Source organism: Anolis sagrei, chromosome X (genome assembly GCF_037176765.1).
Source record: "Anolis sagrei isolate rAnoSag1 chromosome X, rAnoSag1.mat, whole genome shotgun sequence".
Taxonomy (NCBI): domain Eukaryota; kingdom Metazoa; phylum Chordata; class Lepidosauria; order Squamata; family Dactyloidae; genus Anolis; species Anolis sagrei.
In genome coordinates this window covers 76,988,422-77,007,958 of record NC_090034.1, presented here as the reverse complement: position 1 = coordinate 77,007,958, position 19,537 = coordinate 76,988,422, and the positions used below count along the sequence as shown (strand labels likewise).

Below are 19,537 nucleotides of genomic sequence, written 5' to 3'. Positions count from 1 at the left end.
GTACAAAGATCAACATACCCCAACAATAGAATGCGAATCTGAAACACACGATTCAAAGTGAGGTGTATATGAAGCATAAATTAATTATGTGTTCATACTTGGGTCTCATCTCTAAGATAATCTCATTATGTTTGTGCAAGTTTTCAAAATATGAAATAATGGAACACTTCTGTTCCCAAGCATTTCAACTAAATAATACTCAATTTGTATTATAAAGAAATTTTTCTATATCTCTTTCCTAGTCACTATTCCTTACAATTTTATTTATGTGTTTTATTTCAGCTCCGAAATATAAAAATATTGAAAATTATTTGAAGAATCAGTCATTGATTATACTGATTAGAAGAATAAAGCTCTTTTAAATGAGAAATTGATTCAAAGACAGCTGTAACTATTTTTAGTTAGTAAAAAACCAAATGTAAATCATTGCTGAAAGAATTTTGAGTGTACCCTTTATATACAGTAGTTTTAGCAGCTATAGGCAGTATAATGGAAACCATCTTAAATGCCAAACCTTTGACTTGGAAACTGTAGAGACCAAATATATAATACCTGCAGTATTTCCTTGATTAAGGATGCCAAACTGAATAAGGTTGGGGAGATTACTGGGTTATGAGTGTTGGAACCCAGACGCCTTAAAGTGCCAGACTCAGGAATGTGTCCAAAATAATAGTTTATTAATACAAAGTAAAAGAGACTCAGAGACACTTGCTTCAGTGCCTCTGGTCAAAACTTAAAAGTAGCAGCAATTATTGGCTTGAAAAGTAAACTAAAGCAATAATCCGGATTATCCAGGCAAAAAATCCGGATTAAACTGGAGTACTTCCAAAATCCCGCAAAATCACACAGCAAATGAAGACAAACAAAGAGCCATGAAGAAGAGCCGTCGTCTAAATGAAGTCTGAAGTCGAAGAAAGCCAAGTCCAAAGTTGCGAGGTTCCAAAGTCCACAAGGCAGCGTTGTCGTCAAAAAGCAATCTGAAGTCATGGAGAGGAGAAATCCGCATTTACGAGAAGCGGCAAGACCCAAGGCACGAAACCAATACTTTGCCTACTGCAAAGTTCTATCACTCCAATGCCTACTTTTATCTTACAACTCATCATCCGATGATGAGTTGCCCTCCACCCCGTCATCCTCACTTTCAGCTGGTTTAGCTTCTGCAGCTGAACACCAACGCCCATCCCTCCAACTCTTCCACCTCTTGTCAAGACTTAGATCTCCCCAAGATTCCACAGTATCACCCGATTGCCAACCCCCTCCACCAGAAATCCCTGCAAACGTGTCACTAGATGTTGGTTGAGTACACACATCCCGAACCTCTTGCACCTTAGTCCAATACAGTGATTCATCCTCATCCCCATCACTCCCAGACCCATAATTCCCAGAAAAACCCATGAAATCTTCTTCTTCTGTGGGAGCAGTAAGTATATCTCAAATCTTCTTCCTCTGTCGCTCCTCATCCGATTCCTGCTCCTGAGTAACCCTCTTAGTTCCCCTATTCACACCCACTGTTCTCCTTCCTCCTCCTCACGTATTTCACTCTCAGAAAACCCTTCAAAGGAATCTTCATCAGTGGGTGACATAAGTATCTCCCGGATCTTCTTCCTCTTTTGATCCTCATCTAACTCTTGAGCACCCCTCTTCCCACTTCTGACACCCTTACTACTAGTTGCAGCGTTGCCAACTGACTCTACTACAGCCATGAGTCCCCTTGGGGAGATAGGGCGTGATATAAATAGAGATTATTATTATTATTATTATTAGTAGTAGTAGTAGTAGTAGTAGTAGTACATATGCTCTCTGGGCATGATTCTAGTAAATGAGCAGAAGTATGTTAAAATAATCATCTGCATATGCATGGGCACCTGTGCCTATCAATAATATGATGACTACCGATATTTTACTACCAGTAAAATATCGGCTAGACAAGGCTGTTGTTATGTGGACTGGTAATTTGCCGACTGGCCAAATGCAAAGCTCTAATGGCTTCTCTCTATCCTGGAGAGAAGGGACTATCGGAGTGCCACAGGACTCTGTCCTAGTCCTATTTAACATTTTTGTCAGAGTCTTAGATGGCAGAATAGAGGGTATTCTTATCGAATTTGCAGGTGACAGCAAATTGGGTGAAGTAGCTAGTATCCTTGACACAGGATAAACATTCAAAATGACTGACAGGTTAACTAACAAAAGAAATTTCATCAGGATGAAATGTAAGACAGAAGAAATGCACAGATATAGGATGAGTGATATCTGGCTTGACAGCACTATGTGTGAAAGGCATCTATGAGTCTTAGTAGGTCACAAGCTGAACATGAGTCAGGAGTGTGATGCAGCAGCTAAAAAAAGCCAATGCAATTCTGGGCTGTATCAATATGACTGTGGAGTATACATTGAGGAACGTAATAGTACCGCTCTGTTTTGCTTTGGCCAGTCATTACCTGCAATACTGTATCCAGTTCAAGTCACCACAATTCAAGAAGAATATTGACAAGCTGCAACATGTCCAGAGAAGGACAGTCAGGGTGATCAACATCCTGGAAACCATGTCCTGTGAGAAGCCACTTAGAGAACAGGTTATGTTTAACCTGGAGAAGGGAAGGTTAAGAGGGGATATGATAACCATGTTTACATATTTGAAAGGACAGCATAGGGAAAATGGAACAAACTGGTTTTCTGTTGCTGCAGGAAAAGAGATTCCACCTAAACATTAGGAAGAACTTCTTAACAGTAAAAGCGTTTCAACAATGGAATGTACACGCCCAAAGAGTCACCTTCTCTGGAGGATTTTAAGCAGAGGCTGGATGGCTATCTGTCAAGAGTGCTTTGATTGTACATTTCTTCAAGGCAGTGGGTTGGACTGGGAAAAGCCCAACAAGAGAAAAACAACCATGTTAATAATGAATTTCTATAAAAGTTGTTCACAAATCCAAATATAGGTTTTGTCTGTAGATAATTCTTTCAAATATGGTGAGCGTGGCTAGGTCTTTTATCTATTCAATCACAGGTGGGGGAAAACAATCTTCAAAACCAAATTATCAATTTTTAGCAGTCAAAAGGGCACAAAAGATTCACAGTCACTGGATCTTCATTACTGTGTGTACTTTTGTATAAGTCTAGAAATTTTAATCAAAATATGGACCCTAAAACTTGGGTTGGTTTATCCATGGTCAGTATGTATAGCATGTCATGTTTATTTGATGCTTAGACCATAGGTCTTTCACATATAAGGCAAACAAATAAATGCATGAAAACCAGATTATTAAATACAATATAAAATATACCATTAAAATCCTATATAAATCATTAAAATGCTACATATATCAATAACAAGATACACCCTTAAAATACTACATAAGATACTGCATGGACAGCACCCGGATAACTAAGAACCAGGTTCAAACCGAGTAAATATAACATTATTAAAACTTAAGCAGGAGACACATTGGATATAAACAGCCACTATTAGTTAAAAGCATCTCTAGCACAGTCGACTGCAATATCAGAAACTAGTCTTGCCTGGATTTTCTGTGCTGCCTTAACTCTTATAAAAGAAAAGGAACCGTGTCTTCTCTTGAGTACAGGCAGTCCCTGAGTTACAACCAACCAATTTACACACGACTCATAGTTATGAATGGGGGTGAGGCAACAGGAAGTTTGAGAAATCTACGCCTTAGATGGGAAGTTCACTCCTGAAGGACAAATTCAGCTTAAGAACAAACCTACAGAACTTAACCTTGTTCGTAACTTGAGGACTGTCTGTACATATTTAGACCCCCAAATCTGCCCTTGACTTATATATAATTCAGCTTATACACAAGTAGATATAGTTTCCAAGATACACATAAATAATAAAAAGAACCCCCTGTGTACCTAACACACACGCCAGTTCAAGGTAAAATAGCAAAGCAGTTTATTGAAGAATATATATCCGGCAAAACAGTATAAAAAACCCAAAGTCCAAATATCAGGAATAATCCAAAGAAATCAAAGTACAGGAGTAGCATCAAAAACCAGGAATACAAAAGCAGAATAAATCCAAAACATGAGATTCAGGAACAGTCTTCAAAACTTGGAATCATGAGACACAAACAAAAGGAAACATGGAACTCGAGATCCCTTGACTTGACAATAGATCTATACTCAATCACCAACATTGCCTGGACTAACGGACCCATCTGCTGGGCTAGCTAATATAGAGAGAAAATCTATAATATAGAGAGAAAATCTTTTCCCCTGGGAAACTGATAAGGGCTTCATCTTGACCTTTGTAAACTCTCCAGAGAAGCCCTATGTTTACGGAACGTAAATCTCCTCTCTAACTGCTCATTAGTCTGTCCACCTGGACTTTCATTTTCATCCTCTGAGCTCTGATCTGTTCCTGACCTTGCGAACTGCCTTTCAGGAATGTGGCCTTCAGACACAGATTGCTCATTTTTAGGGCTTAAAATCTCTTGCTGGCTCCTCTGGTGACTTGCAGACCCAGAATCCCCAGTGTCATCAGAATGACTTGCAGGTACAATATCCCCAGAGAGATCAAGTCCAGGCACACTCAAAGGCTGAACTACAATCATCATCATGATCATCTTTGTTTATATCCCACCACCATCTCCCAAAAGGGACTTGGAGTGACTTACAAGGCACGCCAAGGTGCAGCATAACAGAAACAGCACATGAGTATAAAACAATATCACATAAAGTTATAAAAACAATCACTATCAACACACATAAAAATAAGATAACATAATTTTAGAAACATAAAGGATCTTACCAGTACCTAGTTTATTCTCCTAAAATCTATACCCATTAACTGTATTACATCTCTCAGCACTTCGCTTCTGGAGTGAGCGAATCAGCCGTCTACGAAGACGTTGCCTGGAGGACGCCCGGATGTCTTGCAATCGTGCGAGGAGGCTTCTCTCATGTCCCCCATCCGCCAGGAAGTAGCAGCCAATAGTGAAAGGACCAAGGCAGTGACATCTCCAGCTCATCCCCTGTTTGGATATCAGCCAGCACGTCAACAACTTAAATAAAGAAATAGTTTTCTAAGATCTACAGAGACACTCGCTGGAACATCTCAGCAAGCAAGAGTCCAAAAGTGGCAGGCTCAAACTCAGAACCTCAACCAATGGCTGATACCAAATGAGAGACTCCCCCCTGGGCACACAGAGGACTGGGCGACTTGGAAGGCGCTGAAGAGATTGCGCTCTGGCACCACGAGATGCAGAGCCAACCTTAAGAAATGGGGCTACAAAGTGGAATCCACGACATGCGAGTGTGGAGAAGAGCAAACCACTGACCACCTGCTGCAATGCAACCTGAGCCCTGCCACATGCACCATGGAGGACCTTCTTGCGGCAACACCAGAAGCACTCCAAGTGGCCAGCTACTGGTCAAAGGACATTTAATCAACTACCAAGCTTGCAAACTTTGTGTTTTGTTTGTTAAAAAAATGCAAAGCAACTGTTTGGTCTGCTCCTGACACGATAAATAAATCTCTCCGCAACTTGCTGGTGTTGTTAAAACTGTCATAAAACACACAGTGGTAACCAATCTACCCGAAACAGCCATTTCTGCTCTAAAAGATATAAGAGTGGTCTAACCACAGCCTGTTTCAACCCAGATAGAAAATCTGTAGCCATACCTGTTATACGTATTATGACAGCTAATCATTGATTAGCCAGAATTGAAAATTCCAAATCTGTTCCAGGAAAACAGAGAAATGCTGCTAAGTTCTTACTGAATCCTGCAGCCTCCGTCTTGTTCCTTTGGCCCTGTTCAGATGTGAAGTACTGGGATGGAGAAACTGGTGATTATGACAAGAAATCTGGTTGGAGGAAGAGGAACAAAGACGTTATTATTGAAGTAACTGAGCAATTGTAGCGTGAAATTGTAAAGTGAAACTCCTTAGGTATAGGTTCTCAACCTTTGGCCCTTCTGGTGTATTGGACCACAGTTACCACAATCACTTACCACTGTTTGTGCTGTCTGGGGCTTCTCGAAATTGAAATTGAAAATATCTGGAAGAACAAAGGTAGAAAACCACTCATTTATTTATTCATTGAGGGGTTTTCATGTTTGGATAAATGTTTGCTGAATGATATGATCACTGCATAATTTTAAACATCACTAGCTTTATTGTTTCAGCATTTTATCTCAAGATATTCCTATGAATAACAAGGAGAGTGTAAGGTATTTTCAGAATAATTTTTCTGTATGAGTCATTTATAATCTTATCAACTAAACTCCATAGAAGGGAAACTTTGACAATAGGAGTAATAGTTTGATCCTTAAAAATGTTGGCTTTTACATTTATCTGTTCAGTTCAAGGACATGTTACTTTGAAATGTATTTATAATCTGAACTATATAGCAATTTATATTTTACCGTAAGACCTTATCCTGATGGTGGCCAGTAGATGGCACTGTGAGCATTACTTTATCTTTTGATTGTTATTTATGTTTAAATGCAAGTACTAGATCAGTGTTTCTCAACCTGGGGGTCGGTACCCCTGAGGGGGGACACAAGGGGGTTTCAGAGAGGCCACCAAAGACCATCAGAAACACATATTTCTGATGGTCGTAGAAACCTCTTTGGCAAAGAAGCCTGAAGATTTCTTTGCCTCTCCTCCTCTTCGTTTTTTGGAAACAGACTGTGAATCTTCCCACTAAAAGCCCTCCTCCTGCTATTATTGGCTGGCTTCTCAGTTGGTGAACTATACATCCCAGCAACTACAACTCCCAAATGACAAAATCAACCCCACTACCTCACCCCACCAGTATTCAAATTTGGGTATATCGGGTATTTGTGCCAAATTTGGTCCAGTAAATGAAAATACATCCTGCATATTAAACATTACTCTCCATAACAGTAGCAAAATTACAGTTATGAAGTAGCAATGAAAATAATGTTATGGTTGGGGGTCACCACAACATGAGGAACTGCATTAAGGGGCCGTGGCATTAGGAAGGTTGAGAACCACTGTACCAGATGACTTCAATGCTGTTTGCTTTGTTATTCTGTGGATGCTGCATCAAAATGTATAAGATTCTTAAAACATTACACATGGGTTGTACTTTCAAAGCTTAAATCTTAACAGAAAAAAAAATCTCTTCTTTCAATCCTTAGGAACGATTTGAAGCACTCTTCTCAATCTATGATGATCACGTCACATTCCAGCTATTTAAAAGCTTTAGAAGAGTAAGAATAAATTTCAGCAATTCAGAAGCAGCAGCAAGAGCACGAATAGAACTGCACGAGACAGAATTTAACGGGAAAAAGCTGAAGTTGTATTTTGCCCAGGTACATATTCTTTACCGAAATACGAGTCCCACCTTACTGTTAAATTCATAGTGATGGTATAATTTATATATGATCCAGGAGTAAACACAGTCTTTAGAGAGTCTATGTCCCATCTTAACCTTCAAGGTCAGTTATTCATTTTTTTTTGTTTTTCCAAATGAACTTTAAATCTCTGTGGGCAAACTTAATCTGTTGCATTTTGGGAAAAATGGTAATCCTACCCTTTTTGAAAAGAAAAATTGTATATTTTTTTTGGCAAATGTGTATTTCCATGAACATCTGGAGACCACCTTTTGAAAACCAATAGTCGAGGAAAGGCATGACCTTGTTAGAAGTCAACCCTTTGAAAAAGTGATGTTCACAAGCATTCATGTAAATGGCACACAGGCAACTTAGCAGTTAAACTGATAAACCATGTCTTTGAACTGCCAGGGACAAAGACATGCCATTGCATAAATAAAAAACATATGCTTAGCTAGCAGAGTTTTGAAATGTTTCTTTGAAGTTGAAGTTGAAATTGAGGTTGCCCAAAAATTTTTTCTCCCTTGAAACCTCTTAGTTTAAAATATGCACTCAGAGACAAAAACAACCACCCCAAAAAATCTTCTTTAAAAAGTAACATATCTTGTTTATTTATTTATTTATGTACTTTATTTATATACCACTTTTCTCAGCCCTCAGGCGACTCACAAACATCAATTAATTTAGCATACAGGGGCATTTCTTATTAAAGTTCAGTTACAGAATAGGATGTGACTTCTTTGTGTTGAGAACACAGGGCATGATTCTTAACCAATAGTCCATAGTCCAAAGTCTTTAAGTATACATCTTATGAAAGTCCAAACTGTATAACTATTCACTGCTTCTCAAAGCAAACATATAGTAAACTGTTCCTGCATAAGTCCAAAAGACATCTATTTCTATTGAAGTCCAAAAGCGTACTGTATCCACCTTCACTGAGGTCTAAAGCGAAATGATAACACTGAAGTTCAGAGGCATAGTAAAGGTAAAGGTTTCCCCTTGAAATTAAGTCTAGTCGTGTCTGACTCTGGGGGGTGGTGCTCATCTTGATTTGTAAGCTCTTGTTCTTATTGCCCAAAATTTGGCTACTGAGACTTCATCTCTGAGAACAATTCTATTGTTTTCTGATTTTCTCATTAAGATTTTTCAACACAATCTGGCAAATCTTTACATGTCTGTACTGCAACCTCATTCATTATCATCATAATCAAGTGGTAAAGGGGATTTGTAAAAGGTGAAAACTTTAGTGACATGTAAGTTACTCACACTTAAACGAGCTTGTTTTGTCACTTCTGTGAGATGTTTTGGAGAGTGATGTGCTTTTCATTAAGTTCCTTCATATCTGTCGTTAATAGGATAAAATGGTCTTTTAGTCAGAGATCTTTTTCTTCTTAAAGTTATTTCAGTTCTAGTAAGATAGGACAAAGCTGTGCGAATATTTTTGCAGAATCTTTTTATCTCACTTGGGAAGCTGTTCTGTTAGTCTGTCATGCTGACATTACTGCATCCTTTCAAATAGATTCTTTCTCTTTTGTGTTAGCCATTGAGGTGCTTATTGATTTCATCTCGGTGTTGTGTAAGGTAGATAGCAGAGGCCATTTTGTTGGCTTGCAGATCTGTGTGCCTACTCATACCTGAAGGACTGCAGAGTCATATTAGCTACACAGTGGCAAATTCAGTGGGTGGTTATATGAAGGGATATCCCTTCACCTCATCCCAGATTTCCACTTCCTTGAACTGTTATGGACTTGGTATCCAACCATGAGTGTATGCTTCCTTTGATCAAACTGCCCTGTCTTTGATCTTTGTTTAATGTGTACTTAACTCTGGTAAGTTAGCAAGAGGAATCAGTCACCTGAATGCATGAGTCACCAAAGCCACAAAGAAGAAGAACAAGTTTTTTTGTCTATAATTCATTCGTATCTCAGATTTCACTGCACAGCCTCCTCCTCTCTCAGTGCCTTGCTTGTACTTTTTGTTCTTTTATTAATGTAGAGACCATAGGTCACTGGCATTTACACAAATAAATACAATATGTATAAAGACAATATAAAACATTATAACAATGCACCATAAAACGATGAGCATACAGGTCTTGCCTATTAAAATTCAGTACAATTATGATACAATATAACTTCAAAGATAAAATTATTTTAGCTAGGAGCATCCCCAAAACAGTCAACTATAATGTTGGCAATAAGTTTTGCCTGGATTTTCTTTGCTGCCAATATTTATTTATTTCATGTCAAAAGCATTGCATAAAATAGTTTATCTAAAGCTGATAAAATAAAGGGATCACAAGCTATTGTCGAAGGCTTTCATGGCCGGAATCACTGGGTTGTTGTAGGTTTTTTCAGGCTATATGGCCATGTTCTAGAGGCATTCTCTCCTGATGATTCCCCTGCATCTATGGCAAGCATCCTCAGAGGTAGTGAGGTCTGTTGGAACTAGGAAAATGGGTTTATATATCTGTGGAATGACCAGGGTGGGACAAAGGACTCTTGTCTGCTGGAGCTAGGTGTGAATGTTTCAACTGACCACCTTGATTAGCATTTGATGGCTTGGCAGTGCCTGGGGCAATAAGCTAACCCGAATATAAGCTGAGGCACTCAATTTTACCACAAAAAACTGGGAAAACGTACTGACTCGAGTATAAGTCAAAGGTGGGAAATGAAGCAGCTACTGGTCAATTTAAAAATAAAAATAGATAAAATTACATTAATTGAGGCATCCGAAGGTTAAATGTTTTTGAATATTTCCATAAAACTGTAAGATAAGACTATCCAAAACTGATTAAACCATTATTCTAACCTTCTTCAATGTAAATGTGCTTACATATCCTTCCAATAATAATAAAGAGAGTAAAATAATAAATGTATAATAATAATAGAGAAAAATAATAAATGTAATAATAACTATAATACTAAAGCAGGGGTCCTCAAACTTTTTAAACAGAGGGCCAGGTCACAGTCCTCAAACTGTTGGAGGGTCGGATTTTAATTTGAAAAAGACATGTATGAATTCTTATTTGTAGTGCAAAAAACACTTACAAACAATACAATAATTAAAATGAAGAACAAATATAGAATTATTCGTATTTCAATGGAAAGTGTGGGCTTGCTTTTAGCTGATGAGACAGGATTGTTGTTGTGTGTGTTGTCAAGTCGTTTCAGACTTAGGTTGACCCTGAGCGAGGGCCAGATAAATGACCTTGGAGGGCCATATCTGGCCCATGGGCCCTGTACTAAAGTAAAATAATAAATGTAATAATAATAATAATAATAGAGAAAAATAATAAATAATAATAGTAATAAATAGAATAAAATAATAAATGTAATGACAATAATAGGGTAAAATAATAAATGTTACAATAATAATAGAGAAAAATAATAAATGCAATAATAATAATGATAATAGAGTAAAATAATGTAAATGTAATAATAATTATTAATAATATTAATAATAGTAACAGAGAAAAATAATAAATAATATTGACTCAAATATAAGCCAAGGGGGGCTTTTTCAACCTAAAAAAGGGCTGAAAAACTCAGCTTATACTCGAGTATGTATGGTAACTCCTCATTTTATATTAAGATGTTTTCTCCAGCAGTGTTCTCTGTCTTCTCTGGTTAGATTGGATGGGAAGTGAGAACAGCCACTACTGACCTGATTTCACTGCTCCTGGTGTCTTAGATAATATCTCCCTTGAACTCTTCCAGTTGACAATGATAGGAATTGCTTTCCTGCATGTATGGAAGGGCACAAGGTGGCTGAAGTCTGGGCTACAAAAGCATTTAAAATCTATCTGATATGAGGCTGGTCTTTTTCCTTCTTTTACGTGTTGGATTGCTTTGTTCTTTCAGATCCAGATGCCCAACGAAGCAGGAGACAAATCTTACCTCTTGCCTCCACAACCCGTCAAACAGTTCCTGATCTCACCACCTGCATCCCCCCCAGTAGGATGGAAGCCGAGTGAAGATGCCACTCCCATGATAAACTATGACTTACTCTGCGCCGTCTCAAAGTTGGGGCCAGGTAGGAGTTTTTCTTTCTGCCCTACTTTCTCTGGTGTTAATAAAATTGATAGAAGTAGGCCTGTAAATGTAGTAATTCTCCAGATAACAAGGCAAGGAAACCTTCTGAAAGTTGGTTCTTGTGGCATCCTCTTAGAAACTTTGGCTGCTGTCATGATTCCATATTTTCAGTGCCAGATCAAGGCATTCATAACTGCTCAAATCTTTTGAGTTGGTTGTATTGCTTTTTGTTTTAAGGTCTTGTTAAGGCTATGATCAAAGGTCTGGTAACTGTGACTCCCTATTAGCACTGCCATATGTTTAGCTTGCAGAAGCGAAGGTTGAGAGTGTTGGAATTGAACCCACACTGCCCAAGTCTCAAGTCCTCAACGAGGAACAGTTAGTTTAGTATAGTATGAAGGAATACCCTTCCCTCATGTCTCCTATATGACAGCTGGAATGTATCTAATTTCTTCTCACTGTTTCTGCTCTCATTCTGATTGATTGTTTACAATAGATACTTTTCTACTGTAAGCTTTTTGAACCTGATTTCTGCCTTCTTACACTTGAGTAGAGACATCAGACTAGCAACAAAGATCCGCCTAGTCAAGCCATGGTATTCCCCATAGTAACCTACGGATGTGAGAGCTGGACCTTAGGGAAGGCCGAGCGAAGGAAGATAGATGCTTTTGAGCTGTGGTGTTGGAGGAAAGTTTTGAGAGTGCCTTGGACTGCGAGAAGATCCAACCAGTCCATCCCCCAGGAAACAAAGCCCGACTGCTCATTGGAGGGAAGGATACTAGAGACAAAGTTGAAGTACTTTGGCCACATCATGAGGAGACAGGAAAGCCTAGAGAAGACAATTATGCTGGGGAAAGTGGAAGGCAAAAGGAAGAGGGGCCGACCAAGGGCAAGATGGATGGATGGCATCCTTGAAGTGACTGGACTGACCTTGAAGGAGCTGGGGGTGGTGACGGCCGACAGGGAGCTCTGGCGTGGACTGGTCCATGAGGTCACGAAGAGTCGGAGACGACTGAATGAATGAACAACACACATTTGAGTCTAGAGAGTATGTGCTGTGTGCTTTGAGATCTCTCTCTGCGTGTCAGGAGAGATGTAGTGATAGGCAATTTTTCCCTCTCTTTGAACATTAGAAGAATCATAGAATCATAGAGTTAGAAGAGACCTTATGGGCCATCCAGTCTAACCCCCTGCCAAAAAGCAGGAATATTGCATTCAAAGCACCCCCGACAGATGGCCACCCAGCCCCTGATTAAAAGCCTCCAAAGAAAGAGCCTCCACCACACTCCGGGGCAGAGAGTTCCACTGCTGAATAGCTCTCACAGTCAGGAAGTTCTTCCTCATGTTCAGATGGAATCTCCTCTCTTGTAGTTTGAAGCCATTGTTCCGCGTCCTAGTCTCCAAGGAAGCAGAAAACAAGCTTGCTCCCTCCTCCCTGTGGCTTCCTCTCACATATTTATACATGGCTATCATATCCCCTCTCAGCCTTCTCTTCTCCAGGCTAAACATGCCCAGCTCTTTAAGCCACTCCTCGTAGGGCTTGTTCTCCAGACCCTTGATTATTTTAGTCGCCTTCCTCTGGACACATTCCAGCTTGTCAACATCTCCCTTCAATTGTGGTGCCCAGAATTGGACACAATATTCCGGATTTGGTCTAACCAAGGCAGAATAGAGGGGTGGCATGACTTCTCTGGATCTAAACATTATACTCCTATTTATTCAGGCCAAAATCCCATTTTTGCCACCGCATCACATTGTTGGCTCATGTTTAACTTGTCGTTTATGAGGACTTCAAGATCTTTTTCACACATTCAGCTCTCGACCCATGTGTCCCCCATTCTTATCTTTGCATTTCATTTTTTCTGCCTAAGTGGAGAAGAGATGGGTGTTAGAGTAGCTCATAACCGGTTCTTTACCGTGAAGAAATGTAGTTATTTCTTATTATTGTAAATACATCTTTTATTATTATTAAGATTGCACGTTTGCCTCCTAAGCTCTGAATTCTTTACAGCCACATCACACGGCACCTCACGCTCTGCTCACTAATGAGCTGATGCTCAACTTTTGTATCATGTTTGATTTTTGGATGCTCTGCTATATTTAGGATAGTTTCCCCTAACGGAGAGGAGACATGAGGACAATGTTTAAATATTTGAAAGAATGTCATAAGGAAAAGGGATCAGTGGGCTGTTGTAGGTTTTTTCGGGCTATATGGCCATGTTCTGGAGGCAATTTTTCTCCTGATGTTTTGCCTGCATCTATGGCAAGCATCCTCAGAGGTAGTGACCTTTTAGTCAGCTAGTTCAGTGGTATAATTTATTTTATTTATTTATTTATATCGGCTCAACCGGCACAAATTCGATACCTACAATTCAATACAGTAAAATACAAATAATAGTAGTTACAAATAATTAAAACATTAAATTAATACAATAAAATCTAATAGAAAAAATATAATACAGAGAGAGGTCATCCCCCCTGTTCAAGGAGCTCCACTGGCTACCATTCATCTACCGGACCCAATTCAAGGTGCAGGTTCTTACCTACAAAGCCCTGAACAGTTTGGGACCCACCTACCTGCATGCCCGCATCTCTGCATACGAACCCACACGATCCCTTCGCTCATCCGGAGAGGCCCTGCTCTCGATCCCACCAGCATCGCAGGCGCGATTGGTGGGGACGAGAGAGAGGGCCTTTTCAGTGGTGGCCCCTCAACTCTGGAACTCACTCCCTAAAGACCTCAGACAGGCTCCAACTTTGACAGTCTTCAAGAGGAACTTGAAGACTTGGTTGTTCCAGTGTGCCCTCCTGGAATAATGACCCCATAGCACTTTGTCCTCCAAAGCACTTTACATTTCTTTAAGTCTGCTGGTATGCCCTTCCACAAGCACCAGTATCACCTTCCGTTCATGTCCCAGCATTATTTCCAATTTTAACTTAACATTTGGCCTTCCCACTGTTTTTAATTATGTGTTGTTTTATTGACAATGTTGTTTATCTTATTGTCTATGTGTTTTTAATTGCTTGTATTGTTGTTATTTTGCTTGTATTGTTGTGTTTGAGCTCAGCCTTATGTAAGCCGCACCGAGTCCCTTGCGGAGATGGTAGCGGGGTACAAATAAAGTGTTGTTGTTGTTGTTGTTGTTGTTATTATTGAAAAAAGCCAGCCTGGTGGCCATTATTCCTCCGAGTTCTGTAATTAGTTAGTCCATTCAGCTTATCTTAGTCCATTTCCGAAGCTTTTGTCATCATTGTCCTTGTCAGTCTGCCAGATTACCCAAACGTCTGGTCCCATACCCATGTTTTTAATTTCCTTCTAAAAGAGAGGAGGAATGACGATGATCTAATTTCCCTGGGGAGTGAATTCCACAGGCGAGGCGCCACCACCGAGAAGGCCCTGTCCCTCATCCCCACCAGTCTCGTTTGTGACAAGGGTGGGGCCGAGAGCAGGGCCTCTCTAGAAGGTCTTACATTCCTAAGTGGGGACGTAGAAGGAGATACGTTTGGACAGGTACGCTGGGCTGGAGCTGTATAGGGTTTTATAGGTCAAGACCAGCACTTTGAATTGTATAACCCGCTGCGCCACTAGGGGCTCCTCTCCCTTGTACACTACTCCAAAATCAATTAGAGATCAGTCACTTATGTTACGTACTGTTGACTATGCTTGCATTGTAATGCTGCAATTCTTCCTGTGTTCTAGGAGAAAAGTATGAGCTGCACGCAGGAACAGAGTCCACACCCAGTGTGGTGGTCCATGTCTGTGAAAGTGAAACAGAAGAGGAAGACGACATTAAAAACCCCAAGCAGAAGATTGTGCAGACAAGGCGTCCCGATCCACCGCCCACATTACTAAATGAAACAAAAACTCTTGAATGTGCACTCGAGGTCGGGGGTGGGATGCACTACTGACCTGAGACTAATAAGAGCAGCGGATGGCGGTCGTGTTTGCATTGCTGCTTTATGCATCGCAGCAACGGACTTCTCTTGTAGTTGTCTCGTGTCAAGACGATTTTAGATGCCAACGTTTTGAAGAGCACTTTAAGGTTAACTTTCAAGATGTAGCAAATCAACTGGGTTTTAAGTCCCAGACAACTAGGAGAGTGCCATTTCTGGAATATGTGTGTTATTGCCATTTTCTTGATGTTCAGAAGGCTCAAAGGAATGTGGCTGCCGCCACCTCTGTAGGGGTCACCACTTGGTTTTGTATGTGAGTCTCTCATGTATAGTTTTGTGTGCTGATGTATAACACGATGTTCTGAATAATAATATATTGATGAAAAATAAATGTAATGTACAATGTACATTGTTATCAGTAGAAGAATCTCAAAACTGGCTTGGGGGTGATAGAACCACATTTCTGAGCAGTCTTGTTCTGTGGCTTTTGTTTTTTCCCTTAGACATGCCATAGTGGTGTCTGTTGAATTTTGGAGTATCCTTGTGAATCGATGTGAGGCAACCCCTCCCCAAAAGAAAACCCAGAATGGGAACTCTATCGTTGGTTGTCTTTCTGCTCAGCGCGATAATGAAAATGGAATTGCATACAAGGAAGCTGCAGGTTATGGATAGGCTCCTTCTTGAGCGCTCGCTTTGTAACGTTTCCTCGCTTGTGTGCCTCTTTGCTGTGACTGTTCCTAAAGCAAGGTGATTCTGTACATATGTTTAGCTTTGTACCTCCAGCAGTAGGAACTATGCAGCCAGCGAGGGTCCTGCATCCATAGTCTTTTGCCAAATGTAGCAACTGGATTTCCCATCTTGTGTCTGGGATATGGTATGTTCTCCCCAGCAAAGATAGGTACGAATGTAAAAAAAAATGCACAATCACCCCCTGTAGCAGTGATAGTATAGCAGTGTCCTAGAAGAATATGTGGAATCATTTCCCCCTCTTTCCCTTCCTTAAAGGTGAGCAGGTCTGGCTGTATTGGTCTGGCTGGGCTATTACAGTCCTGCTCTTCATCTCTCCTACATTTTGACGTTTGCCCCCTCTTCAGTTCCCAAGTGTACTGCACTGTTTTATTTTCAAAGCAAGGCCGCAACTCTTGGCAAATGTCTGCTTGGGTTGCTTTGTTTATGCCTCGTCCTTTCTCTGCTGCCCCCGGCATCAAATACTCTGTTCTTCTTACTCTTCTCAGGAAGGGAGAATATTTTGCAGCCAGATAGTTTTCTCTCTGCCGCTGCCGAAAAAAAGTGCTGACAATCCAGCTGCCTGGCTTGACAAATAAGGCTAGACCTATTTGCACAAGCCTTCTCTTACCACTGTGTTTCCCTTCTTGAACCAAATAGCACCTTAAGATGCCATATACCCAGTTTCCTGTCATTCCGACACTTTGTAGTTCATAGCTACTCTTTCGTTGCTGAAGTAAGGGACAAAATAGAGAGCAAAGGAAGTATAATGTGTTGTTGAAAGACTTCGTGGCTGGAATCACTAGGTTGCTGTGAGTTCTCCGGGCTGGCCATGTTCCAGAAGCATTTTCTCCTGACATTTCACCTTCAGCTGTTACAGATATCCTCAGAGGTTGTGAGATCTGTTGGAAACTAGAGAAGTGGGGTTTATATATCTGTAGAATAATGTCCAGGGTGGGAGAAAGAACTCTTGTCTGTTTGAGGCAAGTGGGGATGTTGCCACTGGCCAGCTTGATTAGCATTTAATGGCCTTGCAGCTTCAGTGCCTGGCTGGTTGTTGCCTGGGGGTGGGAATCCTTTGTTGGGAGGATTCTGCTGCCTGAGTCTAAGACGGGGAATCATAGAATCAAAGAGTTGGAAGAGACCTCATGGGCCATCCAGTCCAACCCCCTGCCAAGAAGCAGGAATATTGCATTCAAATCACTCCTGACAGATGGCCATCCAGCCTCTGTTTAAAAGCTTCCAAAGAAGGAGCCTCCACCGCACTCTGGGGCAGAGAGTTCCACTGCTGAACAGCTCTCACAGTCAGGAAGTTCTTCCTCATGTTCAGATGGAATCTCCTTTCTTGTAGTTTGAAGCCATTGTTTCGTGTCCTAGTCTCCAGGGAAGCAGAAAACAAGCTTGTTCCCTCCTCCCTGTGGCTTCCTCTCACATATTTATACATGGCTATCATATCTCCTCTCAGCCTTCTCTTCTTCAGGCTAAACATGCCCAGCTCCTCAAGCCGCTGCTCATAGGGCTTGTTCTCCAGACCCTTGATCATTTTAGTCACCCTCCTCTGGACACATTCCAACTTGTCAATATCTCTCTTGAATTGTGGTGCCCAGAATTGGACACAATATTCCAGATGTGGTCTAACCAAAGCAGAAATAATGGCTTCAAACTACAAGAAAGGAGATTCCATCTGAACATGAGGAAGAACTTCCTGTGAGAGCCGTTCAGCAGTGGAACTCTCTGCACCAGAGTGTGGTGGAGGCTCCTTCTTTGGAAGGTTTTGAACAGAGGCTGGATGGCCATCTATAGGGGGTGCTTTGAATTTGATTTTCCTACTTCTTGGCAGGGGGTTGGACTGGATGGCCCATGAGGTCTCATCCAACTCTATGATTCTATGGCATATTATTTAGGAACACAGAAATGCTGGGCCACTCTAACAACCACCATGCCAGACTACACAGAGAAGCCATTGAAATCCACAAGAAGCATGTGAACAATTTCAACAGAAAGGAGGAAACCATGAAAAGGGACAAAATCTGTCTACCAGTACTAAAAAAACTCTAAAATTAACAGTAAATAAAGAACAACACCCAAAAAGCAGGGGAATTCCAGACATGAATCAATCAGGGCCAGCTAACACCTCCCAACAAAGGATTCTCCCAGGCAGTAATCAGCCAGACCTTGAAGCTGCAAGACCATTCAGTGCTAATCAAGGTGGCCATTTGCAACATTCACACTTGCCTCCAACAGAAAAGGGTTCTTTCTCCCACTATGGACATCATTTCACAGATATATAAACCCCACTTGCCTAGTTTCCAATAGACCTCTCAACCTCTGAGGATGCCTGCCATAGATGCAGGCAAAACGTCAGGAGGAAATGCTTCTGAACATGGCCATATAGACTGGAAAACTCACAGGAACACAAGTATATGTGTTGACTTTTATTTTGTCAACAAATGTATTGTGAATTATGTTGGACTGAAGGGTGGAGAAGCGTGCCTCACTTTGCCCAGCGGCAAAAAGAGGCGCAATGCCTTCCATGTCAGTCTCCAGTCTCACTGTGTCATGTTGCATTGCCTTTCATCAGCTTGCCTAATTGCGCATGTGCAACCATTCCCAAAGTCCAATATACACAGCCTCTCCTGTCACGCCTTTCCAGTGGCTTGCATCTGATCAGTGGGCAGAAAGGAAGAGAATAGCCATGGAGAATAGCAAGCGACTGAGGCCAAATACGTGGGCACTTGTTCAGGATATTCTCTATTGTGTCAAACTTTATCAGACCATTCTGAATGGATGAAGACTATCATTGTATGGGACCAGAATTCTGGCTTAGTGATTGTTTGAAGAGGGCCAGTAGGATTCATTTCAGGATCTTGTAAATTTTACTCGAGAGCCTTAGGCCAGTGAAGGATCTCAGGCTCACCTTTCTCTTGGATTTGATGTGTTCCTTGGATGCAAATCAGATATTATTTTTAAGTGGAGATCAAAAGCAACTGCTATTTTTCCAGAATGAATCTTAATTCTTACCTGCTTATTAAGAACCAGGGTACTTATTCTTTCTTGATGTATCAACAAACTGTTGACATTTCCTTCAATATGACAATATGTTCTGTTAACTTTTTCAAAAATCTGATAACATTTATTCTAGCAAAAAGTATTGGTGATTGCCAATAAATTGTCGAAGTCCTAGTCCATGTTTGCCGTGGTATACTTTTGAGTCTGCATTTGCACAAGAAGATGACATTGGATACTTTAGTTTTATAGTTATTATTACATTTATTATTTTACTTTCGTATTCTAGTTATTACATTTATTATTTTACTCTATTATTAAAAATAAAAATAGACGCCAATAAAATTACATTAAAGGAGGCATCAGTAGATTAAATGTTTTTGAATATTTACATAAAAGTATAATTTAAGATAAGATTGCCCAGCTCTGATGAAACCCTTATTCTAACATTCTTCATTGTAAATGTGCTTACATTTATTTATTTATTTACTTTAGAATCATAGAATCAAAGAGTTGGAAGAGACCTCATGGGCCATCCAGTCCAACCCCCTGCCAAG

At 40.4% G+C, this 19,537-nt stretch overlaps 1 protein-coding gene across 2 annotated transcripts in view; it reads left to right on the top strand.

The window, feature by feature from the left end:
- RCAN3 (RCAN family member 3) overlaps positions 1–19,157 on the top strand; it is a 35,000-nt gene extending 15,843 nt beyond the window's left edge. For both annotated transcript variants that reach the window (XM_060784411.2, XM_060784409.2), the window contains exons 3-5: positions 7,126–7,299; positions 11,184–11,355; positions 15,055–19,157. In XM_060784411.2, coding sequence (XP_060640394.1) covers positions 7,126–7,299; positions 11,184–11,355; positions 15,055–15,263 — 555 coding nt within the window. In that variant the 3' untranslated portion in view covers positions 15,264–19,157. The remainder of the gene's footprint in view (positions 1–7,125; positions 7,300–11,183; positions 11,356–15,054) is intronic.
- Positions 19,158–19,537: the final 380 nt, after the last annotated feature.